General features: G+C 48.0%; 1 protein-coding gene across 1 annotated transcript in view; it reads right to left on the reverse strand.

The window, feature by feature from the left end:
* Positions 1 to 15,441: 15,441 nt before the first annotated feature.
* TRAPPC14 (trafficking protein particle complex subunit 14) overlaps positions 15,442 to 22,743 on the reverse strand; it is a 65,349-nt gene continuing 58,047 nt past the window's right edge. Inside the window, exon 11 of the mRNA XM_078671171.1 lies at positions 15,442 to 18,646. Coding sequence (XP_078527297.1) covers positions 18,493 to 18,646 — 154 coding nt within the window. The 3' untranslated portion in view covers positions 15,442 to 18,492. The remainder of the gene's footprint in view (positions 18,647 to 22,743) is intronic.

Here is a 22,743-nt window from a genome sequence, read left to right on the forward strand (position 1 = left end):
TCGGTAAGAAAGAATCAAAGAAAGGTAAAATAAACAGAAGAATAAAACCCATTCTCCTTTAGAATAGAAACATGAATAAGTCAGGAAGACAAAAAGAAGTAAGCAAACTTACAAGAACCAATCCACTCTCCCTTCAATAATAGAAGAAAGATAAGGAAACAGTAGACAGGAAAACGAAGATAGAAAATACTAACGACTAACCGACATACACACCTATTGGCCAGACAGGAATGCAAAACGGATAGACAAAAGTATAAGAACCAAGATAGCGTTAAAAGACCAACCCTCAAATATATGTGGTAAAGAATTACAACATGAGAGTGAGAACAATATAAATACAAGAGAAAACAGATAAAATTGTAACATCAAAAGAAGACAATATTACCCATTTTCCCACCAAAAAGTTAAACATAAGCATGTAGAAAAATTATTACAATGAAGGAAACTCTCCCACAAGAGAGATCCAGTAGTGTCTCAAACAGAATAATAATAAATGTATAGGCATAAAATACTCAAATCCAACCCCAACAGAGGGATAAAAAAAGGTTCCTCATATAGAGAAGCAGAATGTAGACTGCGTATATGGGAATATAACCCAACAAAGTCCCTTAGTACTGAGAAAATGGAACTTAGATAAACATTTTAGAAACCTAGGTGGGACTAACACCCCAAAACAGGTAAGTCCCTTAATACTGTGAAAATGGGACTGAGACCAAAAATAGAAACAAAATGGGATTAACACTCCCTTGCCAGGTGGGACTGACACCCCTTAAACTTAGGTGGGACTAAAACCCCCTAAACAGGTGGGACTAACACCCCCATGTCAGGTGGGACTGACACCCCCTAAACTTAGGTGGGACTAACACCCCCTAAACAGGTGGGACTGACACCCCTTAAACTTAGGTGGGACTAAAACCCCCTAAACAGGTGGGACTAACACCCCCTTGTCAGGTGGGACTGACACCCCCTAAACTTAGGTGGGACTAAAACCCCCTAAACAGGTGGGACTAACACCCCCTAAACAGGTGGGACTGACACCCCCTTGTCAGGTGGGACTGACACCCCCTAAACCTAGGTGGGACTGACACCCCCTAAACACTAGATAAATAGAACTTAATCCAAAATAATGCATATAGGATATGGGACTTAAAACCCACTCCTAAGGATTTTGGGACTATAACCCTCTCCTACAAAAAACACATAGCGTCATTAATAAATAAATACAATATAAAGCACGAACTCCACTCCAAGACACAAGATGGCAGTGTAATCTATTTAGTGCCTTGTAAAACTGTTCATGTTTTTAAAAAAAGATATACGTCTCTCCACTGTTGGTGTAAACAAAAATCTCTGCCAAGAAAACAAGTTAATGTTGCGCCGGTGAGCGAACTAACTCACCCGAGATGGGAATTCCACGATCTCAGTCAAAGAATAACGAACATTTTAAAAGATTCGTTAATGTAAATTCATCCGGTTAATCAAAAGTGAAGTGCTTTTCCATTGTCAATCGTGAGATGTTTTTACTTTTAATTTGTCTTTACGGACAAAAAAAAAAACGTGAACAGTAGGCATTTCCTCATTCTCCGATTGTAGGGAGGACGTGACTTTCCAATATGGTGGCACGTTTTTTTGACGTAAGGCCGGGAGGTTCTGGTAGTGCTTCCGCAGCTCAAGACGTAAGTGCTGTATGACGAGAAAGACTGCGTCACAAGAGGCTGAGGCGAAGGTAGGCTTTCTGCGCTCCTCAATGTTTAAAATAAAAAGTTGACGGTTGAAAGAAAACAAATGTGCTGCTCAAAACAATGGTTTCCCTGCAAAACAAAAGTGCGTAGCACCCAGACAAGTATCGCCAACAGTGCCTCGTCAATTACACCCTCCAAACGCTTGACCATAAAGTGTGGTGAAGGTCTCGAACCGCTGTGAGAGGCACACAGATTTCTCTTCATTTTGAACTGATAACGGCTTTTAAACAACTTGAAAACAGACAGTTCCAAAAGCGATGTTAGAAACTAGTAAACTACTTCCTCGAATACACAATTGTCAAATTTCCTCGAATATACAGCTGACATCTATGGTGCACTCATCCTTGCACAGTAAATAACATGCAGGTCTTTTAAAATCGAAGATCAGACTGACATTTATATTCTATTTGTCAGGTGCGCAGTTTCAAACGTGCTGCTGCTAGAGATAGTGACGAACATCAGCTTCAAAGCATTAAATTAATTGGTTGCAGCATAAGCAAAAACATCGACAGTATCTTAAAATGAGTTCGCAAGACGCATGAACTTTTGAATTGTTTAAATAGTACGCATTAGCTGACGCAGAATATATTTTTTTTTTTAATGTCCTTGCGCCGGTTTCATTTGATTTATAGCAAACATAGACAAGGAACAAAAACGTGCTTACTCTTGTTGAGTGTCCAGGTGAGCACTGCACAACACGCTTGGGCAAGGCTGTCCGATCTGAGGGACACTGGTGGGGCTTTAAAGCGTGCTGATTTTCCCTTGGTGGCTCCTTGGTTTTTGGCTCTTTAAGTTCCTTAGTTTCTTCATTAGATTCATGTAGCTCACGTTTGTTGTGGCTTCTTGCTGAATTCTGCGTCATGTCTAGTTGCTGTAAACTGCACCAGTCGCTTTTTAGAAGTAATGTAGAGGTTTCTTTAGTCACTTGTACCTTGATTTAGGCGTAGGTTCTTCTAGTCCTCGTCGCCATAAATAATGTAGTGATGATGTCCACACAGAAGATGATGTAGAGATGTTTATTTGTAATCAAGTAGTTAAGATGGTAATAACGCCCCACCAGGAACATCTCACATGATGCTCAGCCCAATGCCAACTGAACTCTTCAGTCCACAGAGCCCCAACATTCTACAGTGCATCATAGCTGCAACATTCCACAAGCTGGGGTAGAGAGGGATATAACATGTAATGCATTAACAGGATAACAGAATATTACAATCTCTTCACCCTTTCCCCATTTCTGACCCCTTCTCTGCCCGATTACTGCTCTCTATTGCCACTCAGGTCCACTTCCATGTATTCATTCACCAACCAAAGACGCCCCATTGAGAACCAAGATTGTCTTCTCCCGCGCTCATCTGAGGGTGCATGGTCTTTAATTAGTTCCATGGGTGGAAAAAGGGACAGTTTACAGATAATGCACTGCAGACCATTTGTGAAAGGCATTAGTGAAAAGTGGAAGAGCGCTTGTAGCAGCCGCTCTGTCTCTCACAGTGGAGGCTAAACCTAGCCTTCTTTAGATAGGGGAGACAAAGATTCCCCCGGCAAGTAGTGCGGTGCAGTGAGTGACCATAGAACCCCCTTCTAGAGGACGCTCTCTGGGGGCTTTAACACGGTGTGCTGGGCACAACCAGGGATGATGTGCCCCATTACATATGGCAGCCTGAGGCAGCACATTAGTGAAAGGCAGAGTGGTTCTTTGAAGCTCTGGTTTTCACAACGCAGGTGGCTCTCAACTTGCACCTCTGAAGAGACAATGGTCCCACTGCAGGGGGATGCTTGGTTGGTCCACTCTCTTTTCCTCTTTTCGGAGGGCACACTAGTGAGGTGACCTTACTGCGCGCCACCTTTTTGTAATGCACCTCCTGGAGGCCGCTTAATCTCTGTGCCCGTATCCTTAATATGGAGTGGACACAAAGGCAAAGTGTTTCCCACAATTTACATGGAGATATGTCTCTATGCAAATAGAGTGCCCACTTGAGATAGTGCTGGTGCTATATGTGTGATGGCACCGACTGCATTACTGAGGGAGCTGCCAAGTGTCTACGGCTCCTTCTGTAAAACTACAGTGCATACAAAATGGGTGTGCGCACACACACTCCTTGCATCCCCAGGGCACTGTATGTTATACAGCCTCAGGTGTTCCCAGCTACCCTCTATGAAAAGTGCGTCTCCCCTGTGACCTGCCTCACTTTACAAAAGTGATTTTTCCACACTTTTCTGGCTCCTCTGTCAATTGTGCTCTTCTAAAGACACCCATGCTCTTCCACTGTACCCAGTGGTTTCAGTGTCTCACCACTCCTCCCCTCTACCAAGTACTGCTCTCTCCTGCCCCCCCTGGTGTCACAAGCGACTCAGTGCGGCTTCTCTCCCAGTGCTCTACCTGTGCCTACGGATGCTTCTACATCAACTTTGGGCCCACTGTCCCTTCCTGTCACTACTGCACTATTGTGCCAGGTGCAGCTTTTCTCCTCTTCCATCCTTTCTTCTTTTTAAATCATACATATATTAACAGAATATCTATGACACCTCTGTATGTTCTCCAACCTTACTGGGCATATGTTGTTCTCTTGAGAATTTGAAAATGTATTTGATTTTTAGAAATCTTGGGATACTTGTGTACCGTTGAATGTCCCCAGACAAAACATGACTATCTGTCACTTATGGAATCATTGCACAAGTTACTACTTGTGTAACAATATATCTGTAAGAGACATTAGTTAGTGATAGATTCCTTACTTTAGAATATCCCCAGGCGTCAGACTGGATCCGGAAATTTTTGAGTAGCAATACCCCTGCGCATCGGTAGGCGTCGTCTGCGGCTCCACGTCCGTCGTCGGCGTCGTTAGCGCCGGAATGACATCGTCGGAGTACTTAGACGCCGCCCATGCGCGCTGACGTCAGTTCTGATATACAGCTTTACCGCGCCAGATACGCAGAGCCATGATAGAACCAACACTGGTGCCAAGAAACTAGGGCCCTGAAAGGGGTTGACCTTAACCCTAGATATCGGTTCGCAGAACGGGGAGGATGGGTGGTCGGTAAGGAATCTATCACTAACTAATGTCTCTTACAGATATATCGTTACACAAGTAGTAACTTGTGCATCTGAAAGAGACACGTTAGTGATAGATTCCTTACCTTAGAATAGATACCCCAGCAATACCAACCCCGGTGGTGGGTCTGCGAACCAATAATCACACCAGAAAGTCCTGGAGGACGGAACGGCCAAAGAAGCCATCCCTCCGGACTTGACTGTCCAGGCAGTAGTGTCGTGCGAACGTGTGCAGCGAGGCTCACGTAGCTGCCTGGCAAATGTCCTGTAAGGGAACTCCCCGGCCCAGGGCAGTTGTAGTCGCCGTGGCCCGAGTGGAATGAGCCCTCAATCCAACAGGGGACTCCTTCTTAGCCATGGACTAACATGCCTGGATACACAAAATGATCCACCGGGAGATGGTCCGCTTGTGTACCGCCTTCCCCTTCTTAGCACCCACGTAGCCAACCAAGAGTTGGTCATCCACCCCGAACTGGCGTGTGCGATCCAAATAGAATGAGAGCGCACGTTTTGGGTCCAGACGGTGGAGCCGCTCTTCCTCTTTAGAGGGATGCGGAGGCGGAAAGAAGGTTGGCAAGGTGATGGACTGCCCAATGTGGAAGGCTGAGACAACCTTGGGCAGGAAAGATGGCTTGGTACGCAACACAACCTTGTCCAGATGGACAGAAAGGAAAGGTGGAGTACAAGAAAGGGCCTGGAGCTCACTCACTCTCCTGGCAGAGGTGACGGCAACCAGGAAAGCAGTCTTTAGAGTCAGAAGACGAAGAGGACAGTTGTGAAGTGGCTCAAAGGGAGCGCACATCAGGAAGGTAAGAACAAGGTTCAAGTCCCACTGGGGCATCACGAAGGGAACAGGAGGGAACATGTGCGTGATAACCTTAAGAAAACGATTTACAATAGGGGACTTGAACAAAGAAGGCTGATCAGGTAGCCTTAAGAAGGCAGAAAGGACAGAAAGGTAGCCCTTGACAGTGCCCAGAGCAGAGCCCTGCTGGGCAAGAGAAAGAAGGAAGAGGAGAACCTCAGAAAGGGGGGCAGAGAGTGGCTCCACAGCCTTTGCTGTGCACCATGCCACAAATCTGTTCCACCTGCAGGCGTATACCGACTTTGTGGAGGGACGCCTGGCTGCCAGAATGACATTACAGACTTCGGGAGGCAAGTCAAATGGCCTCAACTGTCGCCGCTCAATCTCCAAGCTTGTAGGTGGAGACTGGACAGGTTCGGGTGGAGGACCGTCCCCTGCTGCTGCGACAGAAGGTCCTCCCGAAGGGGCAGACGAATCGGGGGATCTACTGACATGCTGAGTAGCTCGGGATACCAGTATCTTCGTGCCCAGTCCGGAGCCACAAGGATAACCTGGGCCCGGTCGCGCCTGATCTTCTTCAGCACTCTGGGCAGAAGTGGTATAGGCGGAAAGGCGTACAACAGACCGCAACTCCACTCGCGACGAAAAGTGTCTCCGAGCGAGTGCCACCTTGGAAATTCCAACGCGCAGAATTGATGACATTGCGCGTTCTCTTCGGTGGCGAATAGATCTAACCAAGGCTCTCCCCATTGCTGAAAGAGGCCTTGCGCCACGTCCGAGTGCAGACGCCATTCGTGATCCATCATGCACCGATGGCTGAGCTCGTCCGCCCTGGCATTCAGAGAACCTGCCAGGTGTGGAACCACCAGGGTCACACCCTGACTTTCCAGCCACTGCCAGAGGCGCAGAGCCTCCTGGCATAGGGTCCACGACCCCACCCCGCCCTGTTTGTTGCAGTACCACATGGCGGTGGTGTTGTCCGTGAACACCTGCACTACACTCCACCGGACAGAGGGGAGGAATACCTTCAGCGCTAGACGAATCGCCCGTAACTCCAACAGGTTGATGTGGAGCCGGGCCTCCGCCGGAGACCAGAGTCCTCTGATCTCCGCCTCTCCCATGTGGCCACCCCAGCCCTGGAGGGACGCGTCCGTCACAACTACGTGCTCCGGGTGGGGTAGGGAGAGGGACCTGCCACTGACCCAATCGCGGTCCGTGAGCCACCACTGCAACTGTCTTGCAGTGCCCTCCGAGATCAAGACGTGATCGGACAAGTTGCCCTGATGCTGGGCCCACTGAAACTTCAGGTCCCACTGCAGAGCCTGCATCCGCCACCGGGCGTGACGCACCAGTAGGATGCAGGAGGCAATCAGCCCCAGAAGCCGCAGCGCCAACCTGACCGAGACTCGGGATAAAGGCCGAAAGATGGGAATATCCCGAACCCGCTGTTCGGGAGGGTAAACCCGAAACTGCGCCGAGTCTAGAACCGCTCCGATGAAGAGGAGCTTCTGAGAGGGACACAGGTGCGACTTCGGCACATTGATGGAGAACCCCAGCAAATGCAGGAGGTCGGCCGCAGTCTGGAGGTGGCGGACGACTGTTTGGGTCGAGCCCGCCTTCAACAACCAGTCGTCAAGGTAGGGGAAGACTGACACCCCTAACCTGCGCAGATGAGCTGCGACCACCGCCATCACCTTCGTGAACACCCGTGGGGCGCTGGTAAGGCCAAAGGGGAGCACGGTAAACTGAAAGTGCTCGTGGCCTACCGTGAACCGCAGGTAACGCCGGTGGGCCGGCAGGACGGGGATGTGAAAATAAGCGTCCTGCAAGTCCAACGCTACCATCCAGTCTCCGGGGTCCAGGGCAGCTATGACCTGAGCCAAAGTCAGCATCTTGAACTTCTCTTGACAGAGGAAGCCGTTGACGTTCCGTAGGTCCAAGATCGGGCGCAGGCCCCCCTTGCCTTTCTTGGGCACCAGAAAGTAGTGGGAGTAACATCCACACCCTACTTCTGGTCCAGGAACGCGCTCGATGGCCCCCTTGACCAAGGGGGCCGTGACTTCCTCTTGCAGAAGTTGCAAGTGATCCCCCGACACGCGGCGGAATTGAGGTGGCATGGCTGGAGAGGTCGCCTCGAAGGGGAGGGAGTAGCCCCTTCGGACGATTTGCAGCACCCACTTGTTCGATGTGACAGTGCGCCACTGGAAGTGGTGATGGCGAACCCTGCCTCCCACAGGCGTCACATGGGCCTGAAAGCTCGGACTAGGAAGGTTTGGAGGCAGGTGCTGCGGAGGGAGGTGTGGACTGGCCTCGCCACTGACCCCGACCGCCGCCGCCACGGCGGTTTCCACGGCCGCCACCGCGCTGCTGGGTATTCTGCGGTGCGTGGCTGGCAGCACGTGTGGGGACGCCCCTTCCGTGGCCGCGAAAGGCACCCGATTGCTGGCGCGTGGTCGAGAGACCTAAGGACTTGGCCGTAGCCCTGGAGTCCTTAAAGCGCTCCAGTGCATGGTCTGCCTTGTCCCCAAAAAGGCGACGGCCATCGAACGGCATATCCAGGAGGGTGGCCTGGACATCGGCCGAGAAATTGGCGGACCTCAACCAGGCGTGGCGTCGAACCGCCACCGTTGTTGCCATCGCCCTGCCCAGTGAGTCCGTGGTATCCAGTCAACACCGGATTGAGTATCGTGCCGCATCTCGACCCTCCACAAGGGCTTGGGCGAGTTTAGCCCGGACCTCCTCCGGGCATTGTGGCAGCACGTCCGCAACCGCATCCCACAGGGTGTGGGTGTAGCGGCCCAAGAGACATGCGGTGTTGACAGACCCAAACTCAGGGACGAGAACACTTTCTTTCCGAACTGTTCGTATCTCTTGGATTCCCGATCGGGCGGGGCCGTCGGGAATGCGGTCTGGGAAGTGGAGGCCTGGATAACCAGGCTCTCGGGGGTGGGGTGGGTGGACAAAAAGCAAGGGTCGCCCGGGGCCGGGCGGTAGCATCTGGCCACGTTCCTATCCACAGGCGGACCTGTGGCGGGCTTGGACCAAGTGCCCACAAGAACGTCACATAGGGCTTCATTAAACGGCAGCAGAGGCTCACTGGAGCTTGCCTGCGGTTTAAGAACCTCAGTGAGGTTAGTCCTCATGGCCGCGACGGGGAGCTCCAGGCCCAAGGCCTTGGCTGCCCTCATCAACACTACGCTGTAAGCAGCCCCCTCCTCCGTAGCCACAGTAGGAGGGGAGACAAATCCAGTGTCTGGCGAGGTGTCAATACCACTGGCCTCCCCAAGCTCATATGTCCAGTCCTCCTGTGACTGGCAATCCTGTGCCAGAGGGTCCTCAGACCCCTCCCAATCACCTCCGTCATCAGTCTCCTGTAATCCAGGGTTAACAGACTGGGCCTCCTCATGGAAATAGAAATCTCCAAAGGCCGTCGGAAGCGGCGCCCAACGGCGCCGTTCCGGCGCCAGAGTCGGACCGAAGGGAAGATTGGGGACGGCGTCCACAATGGGCGCCGGGGGCGACACCCTCGGGGCCGGCGCCGGTGAGGTCGTCCGGCAACGACCCAGATCCGAAGCGGATCCGGTGAGGTCCCGCGGCGCCGGGACCGAAGTCGCCGGCGGCGCCGGGGCCGAAGCACCCGGCGGCGCCGGGGCCGAAGCGCCCGACCCGCTAGGGCCTCCAGCCGGGACCGCTGGGCCCGGAGGCGCCGCGGGGCCCGGCCGAGGAGGGAGGGACTTCATGGCCATGAGGTACCGCTCGACCTCCTCAGGTGTCGCGCCGTGCCCAGGGACCCGAAGGTGTGGGGCCGGCGGTGATGCTTGCGACTCTCGCGGAGCCGCGTGGGCGGTGTCGCCCGAACCCCCGGCCGCATCGTGCGAGCGTCGGGGTGGGTCGGAGGAGCGATGATGCCGCTCCGACCTCTCATGCCTCTTACCTGAGGACTTGGATCCCGACGACCGATGTCCACTCCCGGAGCTGCGAGGACTCCGGTCCCTCGACCTCTTGTGGGACCGGGACCTGGAATGGCGCGGGCCGACTGACGGAGCTCGAGTCGCTTGCGGGACCGCTCCCGTCTAGCCTTCGACGTCAGGGCCCGGCAGTCGGAGCAGGTGCGGTCGTCGTGGTCGAGGCCTAAGCACTTCAGGCACCGGCGATGGGGGTCCATGACCGACATCAGTCGGTCGCACTTCGAACAGGGCTTGAACCCGGGCATCCCTACCGGCACCGATAGAGTCGAGGACTCAAGAAAGAAATGATTGAAAAAGATCAAAAAGTTTAGTCAAAAAATGACTAGGGGTAGAGCTTCTCCGGATCTGCGCTAGCTGGCGCGGAAAAAAGAAGAACTGACGTCAGCGCGCATGGCGGTGTCCAAGTACTCCGACGACGTCATTCTGGCGCTAACGACGCCGACGACGGACGTGGAGCCGCAGACGACGCCTACCGACGCGCAGGGGTATTGCTACCCAAAAATTTCCGGATCCAGTCTGACGCCTGGGGATATTCTAGGGTAAGGAATCTATCACTAACGTGTCTCTTTCAGATATCATCCTCTACCATTCCTGTGGTTGATGGAACCTCTCTAGATAGTGCTCAACACTCCAGAAGACCAACATTGACAATCATGTCCCTCCCTGAAACACAGATCAGTAAAACATAAGCCTTCCACACCATGGTAAGATCAACAACTGATCAAGAGGAAATGAGCCCATCTGCAAAATCAGACTTACCCAAGCCCTCTTACATCTTAAAATTCCCCACTCTAAACTCATCTTTAGTCAAAAGTTCTCCTGTTCTCAGTCTACAACCAGAGATGCACTCACAAATGGAAAGTCACCAAACGTTCACTCCACATGAAAATTCTTGCAGTGGACTAGTCGAACACTATCAATCTGGTCTTCATTAAGAAAATAGACAAAATCAGTCATCACATTGACAGATATGCAGTTAGTGCTCGCTCTACAAACAAAAAGTGTCACTGAAAAAGCACTAAATCCACTTCTCAACACAATCAAAGCAAACGTCATCTTCCCAATTTGACTGTAGCCAAACCATTGATGAATCAGACAACCACCCTTGCTTAGAAAGATTTCTGAGAAAGGCATCACGACTTGATTACCAAAATGAATCAAAGACAACTCCTTTGTGACTACCAGTCAGGCTTCGAAAGAGAGCGCAGCACTGAGACACCACCTTTCCAAGTTATCCATGACACCATTATTATAACAGAAAACAACAAACTGCACTTTCTGGATATGTTAGGTTGCTCTGCGAGCTTCAACACTCTGAAATGAAATGAAATGAAAAAGGTACTTAATAAAGCGCACTGTGACCAAGCGGCTTCCTGTCGCTAGAGGTGTGAAGCTGAGGGAGATAGGGGGAAGCCAGAACTGTTTTAGCAGGAATAAGCAATGGAAAACAAGTGGGTTTTTAAGGCCTTACGAAATTGGGAATAGATGGTGATGGATCTGATGGATAGAGGGAGAGTGTTCCAGAAGGAGGGACCCAAAACAGAGAATCTGGTGCCTCCGGTTTTGGATCTACGGAACCGAGGTACATTGGAGACGAACTGATTAGAGGAGCAGAGGGAACGGTTAGGGGTATAGGGAGTGATGAGAGAGTTAATAAACACTGGGCCGATGCGGGCTCGAGCCATGAAGACCAGACAGCCCATCTTAAAGAGAGATCTCTGAGAGATGGGGAGCCAATGCAGTGTTTTTAAAACGGGGGTGATGTGAGAGGACTTGGGAAGGTGGAGGAAGACGGGCGGCCTGGTTCTGAACAACCTGTAGGCGGCGAAGTTCATACGCTGGAATGCCCACATACAGGCTGTTCCCGTAATCGAGACGGGAAAGAATCATGGCCAAAATAATAAGTTTAAGAGCATCAGAAGAAAAGAAACGGGATACCTTTCGGATGATTCGGAGGGAAAGAAAACAGGAGGAGACAACCGAGCTGATATGGGCATGCATAGAGAGGTCCAGACTGACTCTTATGCCCAAGGTCTTAGCCGAGGCCACTGGTAAAGGTGGAGGGCTAGAGATGGAGGGCCAAAAGGCAGTCGACCAAGGGGAAGGAGAAGAGCCAGTCAGTACCAACTCCGTCTTGTCCAGATTGAGCTTCAGTTGATTCCGATTCATCCAGTCTGAAATAAAAACCAATGTGGAGTGAAATTTGGGAGGGGAGTGCAAGGGAGAGGAAAGATCAAAAACAAGCTGGAGGTCATCCGCGTAGTTATACACGGAGACCCCCATCTCAAGGAGGGAAAGAATGAGAGGACGGATATAAAGGTTAAAAAGAAGAGGGGACAAAGAGGAACCTTGGGGAACTCCACAGGGGACCGAGCGTGAAGGGGCGGAGTAGCAGGAAAGATGGACCGCCTGAGTTCGATCTTTAAGAAAAGAGGCGAGCCAAGAGAGGGCAGTACCCCGAACGCCCGCTGCGCTGACACGGTCGAGAAGGATGGCATGGTCGACCGTGTCAAACGCAGCGACAGATCGAGGAGCACCAGAGCTTGGGGCAGGTTAGAATCTGCCTTACTCTTTAGCTCGTCCAAGACGGACAGGACAACAGACTCAGTGGAGTGAGCCGGTCGGAAGCCCGCTTGGTGAGAAGCCAGGAGGTGGTTGTCCTCGATGTAAGAGGAGAGACCAGAAGTAATATAGCTCTCTAAGATCTTTCCGAGGTAGGGGAGGAGGGAGATGGGCCTAAAATTAGAAGGGAGGGAAGGATCTAGGCCGTTTTTTTTAAAAATAGGACGAACTATGGCGGATTTAAAGTACTTGGGGACAGAGCCAGAGGAGATAGAAAAGTTGGGGAGTGAGAGGGGAGGGTCGGGGCAATGGGTAAAGAGTACTTTCAGAAAGCGGGCTGGCACACAGTCAGCTGGTGAACCGGACTTGACTTTCTGGAGTAAGGCCAAGAACACATCCAAGGATCTCTCAACATCAAACACTATTTAACCCCTTGTAGAGAGTGATCACTCTCTATTAGTCTCCTCATTCCTCTCCAAATGACAACTCAGACAGATGAGGCCGGCAAATCCAAGCAATGATCAGTGAGCTGCAGGGTATCACATGGTTCCATCTTTTCACCTTAGGTGTTTACTCTCTTTATGGAACCTCTAGGATCCTTGCCAGCCATTTAATGAAGATATTAACTGAAGAAAGGCATTTTTCCAGCCTCCTGGAAGCAGGCCTTCTTAGTGCCGCTACTGAAAAAGCTTAATGCTGATTCAGCAGTACCAAGTTATTTTTGTCCAATCTCACTTCTCCCGGCACCGGCTAAGATGCTGGAGAAGCTAGCCCAGCAACAGCTAGCGGATTTCATCGAGACAATCAGCTTCCTACATGCCACTCAATCGGGCTTTTGTACTGGTTGTAGTACGGAAACAGCATTGATTGAAGTAGCGAGTCAGTGAGGAGGTCTGTCGATAGTGGCGCCTCTGCTATGCTAGTGTTGTTAGACCTGTTGGCAGCCTCACACTCAATGTGGCAGGATAGACTCAATCAGTCCGGTAAACAAGGAACGGCTCTTGCCTGGATCCAATCGTATCTTGAGGATCGTGCACAACAGTTGTTCTTGTGCCCTTTCCATTCTACACAAAAACTGTTAGTATGCAGAGTGCCTCAGGGCTCGGCGTCCGCTGCTTTTTGATTTATACTTGGCACCTTTTTCAGCTTTCATCGTAGAAAGGGGGTTGAAAATGGTTTCCTACGCTGACGATACCCAACTGGTGTCCTTTTTCAAAGAACAGTCCAATGACGCTTTTCATAACTTGAAGGAATGCCTGGCAAACCTTTCCGGCTAGATGAATATTAACTGCCTAAAATTAAATGCAGATAAGACAGAGGTGCTGCTGTTTGGCCAACTACCCCCTCCTGTAGCTTGCCTCTGGTAGCCCACTGAGATGGGTCCTCCGCCGATTCCAACAGTCAGCCAAAAACCTTGGTATTAAGTGGGATACGGACTTATACATTACTGCCCAAATACATCATATCTTGTCAACGTGCTTTGAGAAGCTACGTTGCATTAGGAAATTTCTCCACCTCGTCCATGAGGAGAGCCGCAGGATAATAGTCCATGCGTTAGTGACTTCCCAGTTGGACTATGCCAACAGCTTTTATTTGGGACTTCCTGCCAATATAAAACATTAGATGGTTCAAAAAGCCGCAGCTAGGTTGATTCGCCAAGTCCCTTTTCGGCAGCATATATTCCCCCATCTGAAATACTAACATTGGCTCCCAGTAGTCAGGAGAATTGAATTCAAGACCTTGATCTTGGCCTTTTGAGCAAGAGAGGACGGAGGTCCTGACTACATTAAGAACCGGCTCAGGCCATATCAACACGAACGGTCCCGGAGATCTAACCACCACCAGCTGCTTTGCGTCCCTCATTATGCAAAGGTGCGCCAGGTGGTAGATCCTTCTTGGTGAGGACCACAAGTCTGTGGAATGCTCTAGCAGCATACTTGCATCAACTTGACTCGGAACTCGAGTTCAGGAAGGCCTTAAAAACGTGGCTTCTCAAGCAGGGATAATACATATCAGCTATGTGCTCGCTGCTGTAGTCTGTGCAGCGCTGGGAAACCTCTGTTTGAGGTAGCTGTGCACTTTAGAAATGCTTTATTTGTATTATTATCTATCAACATACCAACAATCCAAATGTCTCCTCAAATGTTGACAAACTTAACACAAGAGTCAATACTCCCTCTTCCGGTCTTGAAAATCCACATCATACTTCCAAATGTAAAATCACCAGCAACAACGCCAAAAAGCGAACACATCCAGAACTAGTCTCCAACACAAAACTGGAGGAATATACTCTCCAATTCACCCAACACTAAAATAAACTGACAGTCTTGTGTCAACTTTCTTGTGAGAAACAAAAACCTTATCCCCTCCACAAAGCTGGCTTCCTTGCCACTGACCAAGTCCTGTTCCTTTTGCATCCAGCAACACTAGACACACACATGGCCCAATGAAGTTTGTTCTGTAAGCTGCTGTCCGCCTCATTAAACTTCACTTTAACCAGGCAAGAAAATGCACTGGCCATTCAGCTTCCAATCCTGCGTCAAAGAAGTAACCACATTCTTCCCTGTCTCATTATAAGAGGCCAACACAAGAAGCCATGACATCGCCAAATTAGAAATCAATTAAAAAAGGACAGCCCAGTAAAAAGCCTTTCTGAAGGTATGCACCAAGAATTAGGAGCGACTTTCTGAAAGATTAGGCTTACTTGTCCACTTCTGAAGATAGCTGAATACTCTCTTCAGAGGGCATCTTCTCCATTACCAGTGCAGGACCTCATGCTCCTCCATGCTGGAAACCAAAAATCCTCTCCCTAAGTCTACAAGGCCCTGATTCGCCCACCACTGCTCCCACCTATATCTCTCTGCTGCTCACCTTCCTTGTTTGTGCTTAACACTTTCCATCACATACACTAGGAAATATTTTGCAAATGTTCTAATAGATGCAGCGATGGTAAAATATCCTTCATATAACATTTTTAATACAAATGGGCTGCATCTTTCGACTGTAGGTGCATCACGAGTATGCAAACATATAATCTTGGTTTCCGTATGTTTTTCGCCTTTTAGGATTTAGAATCTCCAATGAACTTGCAAATTACTAACTTAATTTGAAAATGTTTGTTTGAAAGAACACTTTTGTATTTGTATGAAGTATGTTATTTTTGCAATTTGTGATGTGCGCATCTGAGGATTTGGACTAATAAAGAATAAAGGATAACAAAACCTCTGTGATTAAGCACACAGGAGTGAATATTAAGTACAGTGAACAAACAAATACAAAGTTCAAGAAACAAGTAGAGTCGCAGACAAAAAGTGCCTCCAGTGCATTTTAATCATGAAACATTATAGCCTTTGGGCCAGAATTTCTTTTCCCAGCCCGCAGGAACATGTTATAAATAAATTAACAATTAAACTTAAATAAAGTGCGTTAACTCAACTGAGAAATCTAAAACAGAACTCTAAGACAATGATGTAAGACTTAAGCACCCTGCACACATCCTTGTTGGTGCCTCAAAATGGTTCAGGTCTCCAGTGTAGGAAAAATAAATAACTCTGGGTGGTGACTAGGAATGCTCCCTTCTCCCTAGTCATGCTACCCATAAAGCTTCAGCAGGAATCGAAAGGCTTTCCAGAGTTACAGACACCGCACCATGCATGGGCTAGTGCAGGCTGTTAAGGACTTAGTGCTTTAACCCCTTCCGTGCTCATGTCATGAGGCACGGTGCTCGTGTGCTCATGACGAGCCAAGCTCGTCATGACCACACCCATTTGTATTGATCCTCAGCACAGGAGGGGAAAACTCAAAGCAGCCAAGGTGTTAACATGCAATTTAGGCACCTCTTTTAATTAAGTGGCTTTGTCGTGAAATGCACAAGACCATTGGATACCAGGAAGTGGGGCAGTGAACATTGTACAGCTTCCCTGCAATTACACAATCAGGAATGTATTAAGAAAGGTTGGACTAACGTGGCACGAGACATACCACAAAACTACTTGCTTTCCAAGGAGGATCTGGCAATCAAGTGACATACAGGTTTTCCATTGGCAGCATGCCAACACATAAAGTACACCCAGTGGCATTTCAAGATAAGTCAACTGTGGGCGCAGACTGTAAACATATGGCACTGGGCCAAACTAGCCCAAACCTCTGCCCAGACCTCTGCCCAGACCTACTTCACCAGTGGTAGGTGGCTGGCTATACATGATTTATAATAATCAGAACAATTGAAACACACAATTGCTCTCTCAATTCAATCCAGAACATTAGGACGCAATCCTGTGGGGGTCTGTATAAATAAATGCTATCAGTACCCCATCATTGCACAGGCACATATAACTGTCCAATGGTAGCCTGATCTTCTGAGAACTTCTCAAAACTGGTGTGGCATCCCTAATGCAGCCCTGTGTGAAGGCCAGAAGTAATGGAGCAACGGGAAGAATGAAAGAGCAGCTGTTTGGGGGGCTCACTGCCAGTTCAGCTGTTTAGCTTACCAATGAAACACAGTTTCCCACCACAACCGCAAAAAAACTACTAATATCTGTTAGAAAATATATTAAAGTACCACAGAATATAGTCGATTCATCACAGAACTGCTAGAAGATTAAGCAGACATACAGGGCGCAGCCACGGCTACCTGTGGTCCATGACGGAGTCATACACAATGGGTAGGGTGGCCTTGCTACTGATATGCAAAGCCTAATGTGTGCTTCTACACCAAGACCTCAACTTCACGTCCTTCAACCCTAACGCACATGGTGGGAAGAGAACATACCAGCATTTAAAAAAAACAAAAGAACATTTAACATTAAAAAAAAAAACTTATTAGAAACACTTTTGTAAACTCTTGTAAAATTATGACAAAGAGAAACACACTTAAGAATGTGGATGGGGAACAGCAGTAAAGATGCTAGTTTATCTCAGGATAGAAATGACTGTCAACCCAAAAACCTTGCTAGTGCTTAGAAATTCCACACAGCCGACTGGCTGAATTCTTCTAGTGTCTGTGGCAAGGCCGGTTTTCAGTTCACTCACAGGTGGCTTCCTGAAGTGGGAACTTTTCTTCATGCTAAATCTAAATATTGCTATACCAAGCGCTCTACGCACCCTAACATAGCATGTGCCTCAGAGGCATAGTTATCAATGGCTCAGGCGAAGATTTTCCCAAAACCAAACACAACATAGGGACTGTTAAACCAGTTCCAAACATAACATTTTATGATGTGGCAGTAAAGCCTCTTGTTTCATCCTGTCCTACAATACCCAATGAGGGTAGCATGAAATCAGAATTGGATTGGTAAAATAGCATGCAAGTACCTTTGTGGCGGGGCCGAAGTAGAGGGAGCAGTAAGAAACGCTCTGAAGCTCGCTAGTGGTGAGAGCGGTTAGTAAACAGTATGAATGGGCATTTGTTCCCTGAACACACAAACTGCGGCAGAAAAAGGTAGGGATTAAAAGCAGACAACCGTAAATGGAAGGTTCCATAGTTTGCGCCTCTGTCCTCGGCTCAATCCACCACTTTCAAAACACAATTTTTGGGAGCTGGAAATCATTAGTGAAACATTAAAACATAAAAGAGGAGTGTCCAAAAACCAGCAGAATCCAGGAGGCCTGGAGTGGGGACTGCACAGGTGAAGGGAGCTGGCAAGAGCACCACCATCAGGCCCAGCCTTAGTGGAGGGCATAAAGCAAACCAGGCCCATGAGATCTGCGTGCAAAAACCATCCCCTGGGAAGGGATTTGGTGAGTGCTGCCCTGCTTCATGCCAAGGGGGAAAGGGTAGAAACACCCTTCATGACCCTACTCCAAGTATCTACTCATGGCTGATTGTGCTCTGGTCATTCAAAAATGAAGACATCAGCGACAAATGTGGCAAAGCTTCTGCAAAAATACAGCCCTACCTGCTTGCTCCATACGGTTGTGCCTTTGCAAGCACTGAGTATTTAGTAGAACATTCATCACATAAGTTTGGTCCTTAATGTAAACACATATTCCAGATCCATGCCCCCACACACCCACAGGCAGAACCTTCCGCAGCCATGTCTACATATTATGGCATTAGTTGTGGGGCTTTGTACCAGCAAGAGCAAGGAGAGGAAACTTAAAAATTGCTTTGAAAAATAAAAGCAAAATGTTAAAACATGAAGAGGAATGATGGTTTGTCCCATCACGCTTCAGTGTGTACCTAAGGGAGCTACATCAATGCCTAAAACAAATCTGTACAGCAGCTGGCGGCCGGCGCAGTCCAGTCTTGCAATTACTACAACTATACAGGATAGTGGACAAGGAGGGCTTGTCCTTGGCATCTTCTGGAAGTCTCCTGTATCGAGACCACCGCAGAAAGAGGAAACATCTGGACATCAGCTGCTACTTCACTGGCTCCACTACCAGCACCTTGCACTCCCTCTTGGCGATCTTATCCAGTGACAACACAGCCCTTTCAGGGGGCAGGTAGAGGGGGCGTCCAACCGGTGACCCCACAGGAGGCGTGATGGCACGCCGCTCCATCACACTGCCAGTCCTACGGAGAGAGAAGACAGTTGAGAAAGTTAGAGAAGTGTAGTAATGTCTGCTCTTGTTTTGATGTAGGCCTTCAATATTTAGAATGTTCTTTCATCTTAGTTCTGATACAATCTTTGTACAGCATGGATTCTTACTTTGTCAGTTAACCTGTGGCTGGCGAGTGGAGGATCAGGTGTCATCTGGCTTTGCTTAAGTAAAGGTTTCTATTATTGAAAACCATAGTACAGAATTGAAGGGGACAGAGTTCGGACCGATCTTCAAAGCCATTCAGGGCTAGAGGGAAATGGCTCCATATCTTTGTGATGATCCTCCCTGGCTACCCGGCCCCAGAGGTGACCGGCTCGTTATCATTGGCAGTACCTCAAACCACACAGAGCTATAGGAGACAGGCTCTGCATCTCCGTCAATACCCCCAAACCAAACAATACAGTCCTAACGCCCTCTTTATCTGTGTGCCAATTCCTCAAGCCACTCCGTATTTGGTAGGGGCTGAATCTAAGTTTGTCCTCCACTAGCCCACCACACACTACAGGTGATAGGCTCAGCCTCTGTGTCGGTCTCGCCCCATTCAATCATATTGGTGACAGACTATGTAGCCTGTGCCAATTTTTAGGCCTTACAAGTCCTGAAGGGGAAAAGGCTCTACTCCACTCTCTCCAGAAAGGATCTGTGACACAATCAGCCCTGAGGAGAGAAGGTATGTAACCTGTGCCAATGTTCAAGACTGACTATAATTATACTCTGTGTGTAGGAAACATCTCACTCCTAGTATGGTATTTTATATAGCATTTTCCTGACTCTAGCGAGGACTAAATAGTTTTCTCTGTAGTCATATTGCATTATTTATATAATGCTCGAGACCCTAAAGAGGTCATGAAGCGTTGGATTTGCATTTGATTATTGATTCCATGGTGAAAAGAGTGTTCCGTGTGGCCTTTATAGGACATGTTAAGTGTGATGCATGAGATTTGACAGCGTGGTGGAGTCCAGATGCTTTGAATGTCTTTTTTCATATTCATGATGTGTGTTAAGAATAGACACAGTCTCACACGCAGGTACTTACCATCTTTAGGGATGAAAGGTATTATATGCTGAAATCTCGGTAGATTCCAATATCTGGGAATCTATGCGACATAGGCCCCTGGAGAGATGCCTCGAGCAGAACCTAACGAAAGTGTAGATGGCCTTCCATGCAGACGCAGACCGCTAGAGGGCGCTGGCCTGAATGATCATGGGAAGGGCGGCTAAGTTTAAGATGGTCACCCTCCCAAAGTTTCTAAACTCCCTACAAGATACTTACTATAAGATCCCTGATAAGTTCTTTGTGAAAAAAGACAACAAACTCCAGAAATTGATATGAATAACAAGCATCCCAAAGTGACCTTCAAGACACTGCATCAAAATCAGTACAACGGAGGTCCTGCTCTTCCTGATGTCAGACCCTATTTGAGGGCGTCCCATTTGATTGTCATAAATGATTGATGCTGCATGTCTGGAGATCGTCCCCCACCCCACTAGAAAAGACCAATTTTTAAAAGTGTCCCTTCCAACATTAAATTTATGGGGGAGCGGGATGGGACAATTCTTACCAGCAACTCAGGTGGCATTTGAGGCATGGTTCAAAATGAACAAATATATAGGGTGGGCACGTAGAGTTACTCGGGAGACCCTGCTGTGATTGGAACGAGCTTCAAGGAACTGGGAAAACTTTGGGGTTTGAAGCTGGGGCCTCATCAGTATATCCCACGGGTGAAGCTATTCTTCTGTAACTTGGGATTTGTGTTGGCGAAGAGGTATGTGGCAAAACGCTGAAGGGCTTCTGAAATACCGTCTATGTCCGAAAAAATATGATAGCAGAAAAAATCATTTATAGAAGTAGAGGGTGCCCACTTAAATTCTATAAGGTATGGGGCAGATAATACTTTCGGAAGAGGGAATCGAGACCCTGCCTGCTAAAACCGAACGGTACATCTGACTCCAATGACTGTAACTGCCTGATGTTTATTGCGTACCTAAATGTTCTCAGCTCACTATTGATGATGTATGTAATGATTACTGCTGCATCAATGCCCACCTGCACTGCATATTGGTTTGTCATGGGTATTTGTTCGTGCCCTTCTATGCGGTTTTCTCAAAAACGAAATAAAAATACTTTGGAGAAAAAACCAGTTGAGATGCATAAGTGGGGTACAATAGTGTGAAAGACCCGAAACGCTGGAGGTACTGTTAAACTACTAAGGGAGTTTGTCCAGGCGCAATGGACTACCCTTGCATGGTGGCATCGATGAACTACAAGATTACTATTAAGAGCCTAATCTGCAGCAATCAAGCAACTAGATATAATCAGATATTGAAACAATGACCTGGGGCTGGGTGGAGACAAGATGGCTGGGTCAGTGTGTTATTTATTTAAAATATTACAATACAGCATCCGTCATAATCTGGTGGATGTCCCAGCCGTTAAAAAACAAATAATTCAATATGCAAGTGTTCAAGGCTTGGGGCATTTACCTCTGCTAACAGGTTTTCTCATGAGAAGCTGCTCTTAAATCAAGGTGGTTAAATCAAGTCCACCGAAACGCCGAGTCGACAACTTGTTTTTATTATATATGTATTATTTATTTTGTTCTTGTAAAATTCTTTGTTCATATGGGGTTGATGGATATCTGATATATGTATCGACTGCAATTCGTGTTAAGAGACTCATATCAAAATCAGTGTACAACGAGATAACTGTTTAAATATGAGAATGATAAATTACAATTAATATATTGTTCATGAAAATTTCTGATTTACATATAGGATTTTCATCCCTATGATTCTTTGTGTGTATATATATGCCTTCATGTCTTAACAATGTATGTTTCTGTTATATGACAGCAACAATTTTTAATAACGGAGGAGATACTTTTTGCAAAAAACAGGACTTGTAGCATGATAGGAGTGTGTATGCATGAGTGGAAGAAGTTAGATTAACCCCTTCCATGCTGGTGACGAACCCCAGCCGTCACGCTCCACAGTGCTCGTGTGCTGATGACGGCTGGGGTTCATCACAGCCCTGCCCTGTTCGTGCGGCTGCCGCACACGGGGGGAATCGCGGCCGCACGGAAGGGGTTAAGAGCAGGTGGCTTCTTAAAGTATATGAATAAGCGCAGAGGGAAAAGGCATTGTTGTTGGGTTATCTGAACCCGGTTCCCTTTGATGTACAACAGGTTGCTCTCTATTTTTCAGGGATGCACTGGTATTCCATCATCTGGGACCTAGTCTATTATTTTGGAGCTGGTGCATCCAGTAGTCAACTAATTTGGGGAGCTGGCTGGTGATAGACTTCTCAAAATTCGAAGTCAGTATTCCTCTTGTATTAACTACAACAACCCCCCCCCCCCCAAAAAAAAAGATAACAGCACTCCTGAAGAGTAGCTATTGTTAACCCTGTTTTCAAGAAGTCTTCCTCAAACACACCAGAAGGTAGTTTTCTTACAACTGGGAACTGATCAGCATCCAAATTGGTGTATTGTCCTTTTCCTGTTTTGGGAAGCTGCAAAGAGACTTGATAAGTGAGTAAAAGACATACACAACACCAGGGTTCCATTTGCTTTACTGGGAATAGCTATGGGAGTTTACTGTAAACACTCTGTAAAACATTTTGGCCAGAAAGTTCTCTCTGTATCGCACAGGTTCACCAATTACTTGTTCTCTTTGTGCTTTCCATGAATATCCAGTTGGCGAAATAGGATTTCCCATGAGGGTTTAAGGAAGGATGTTAGTACGAAATCTTCCTAAATGAGTGTGTGTTGTGTGGAAGAAGTTTTATTTACCCTGTAGTTGACTTCCCTGGGAACATGTCATGCGACCTTCCATCTAAACATGCATCTAGCATGTTTGAGTTGTCCATGTGCAGTGGTGAATCGCAATGGAGATTTGCAAATGCCAGCTGTGGATGTGTCCTCTGGACTGTTTTCTAAACAGTGTGGAGAACTACCCTGTCTAACCTGTTGATTGAGTGATGGTGCAAGAGGTTGAGGTGCGGCCTAACTTGTTGAAAACCTCTGTGTAGGTTTTCTTCAACTGAACCTGGAGATACAACACTAGTTG

Source organism: Lissotriton helveticus, chromosome 12 (genome assembly GCF_964261635.1).
Source record: "Lissotriton helveticus chromosome 12, aLisHel1.1, whole genome shotgun sequence".
In the NCBI taxonomy this organism is placed as follows: domain Eukaryota; kingdom Metazoa; phylum Chordata; class Amphibia; order Caudata; family Salamandridae; genus Lissotriton; species Lissotriton helveticus.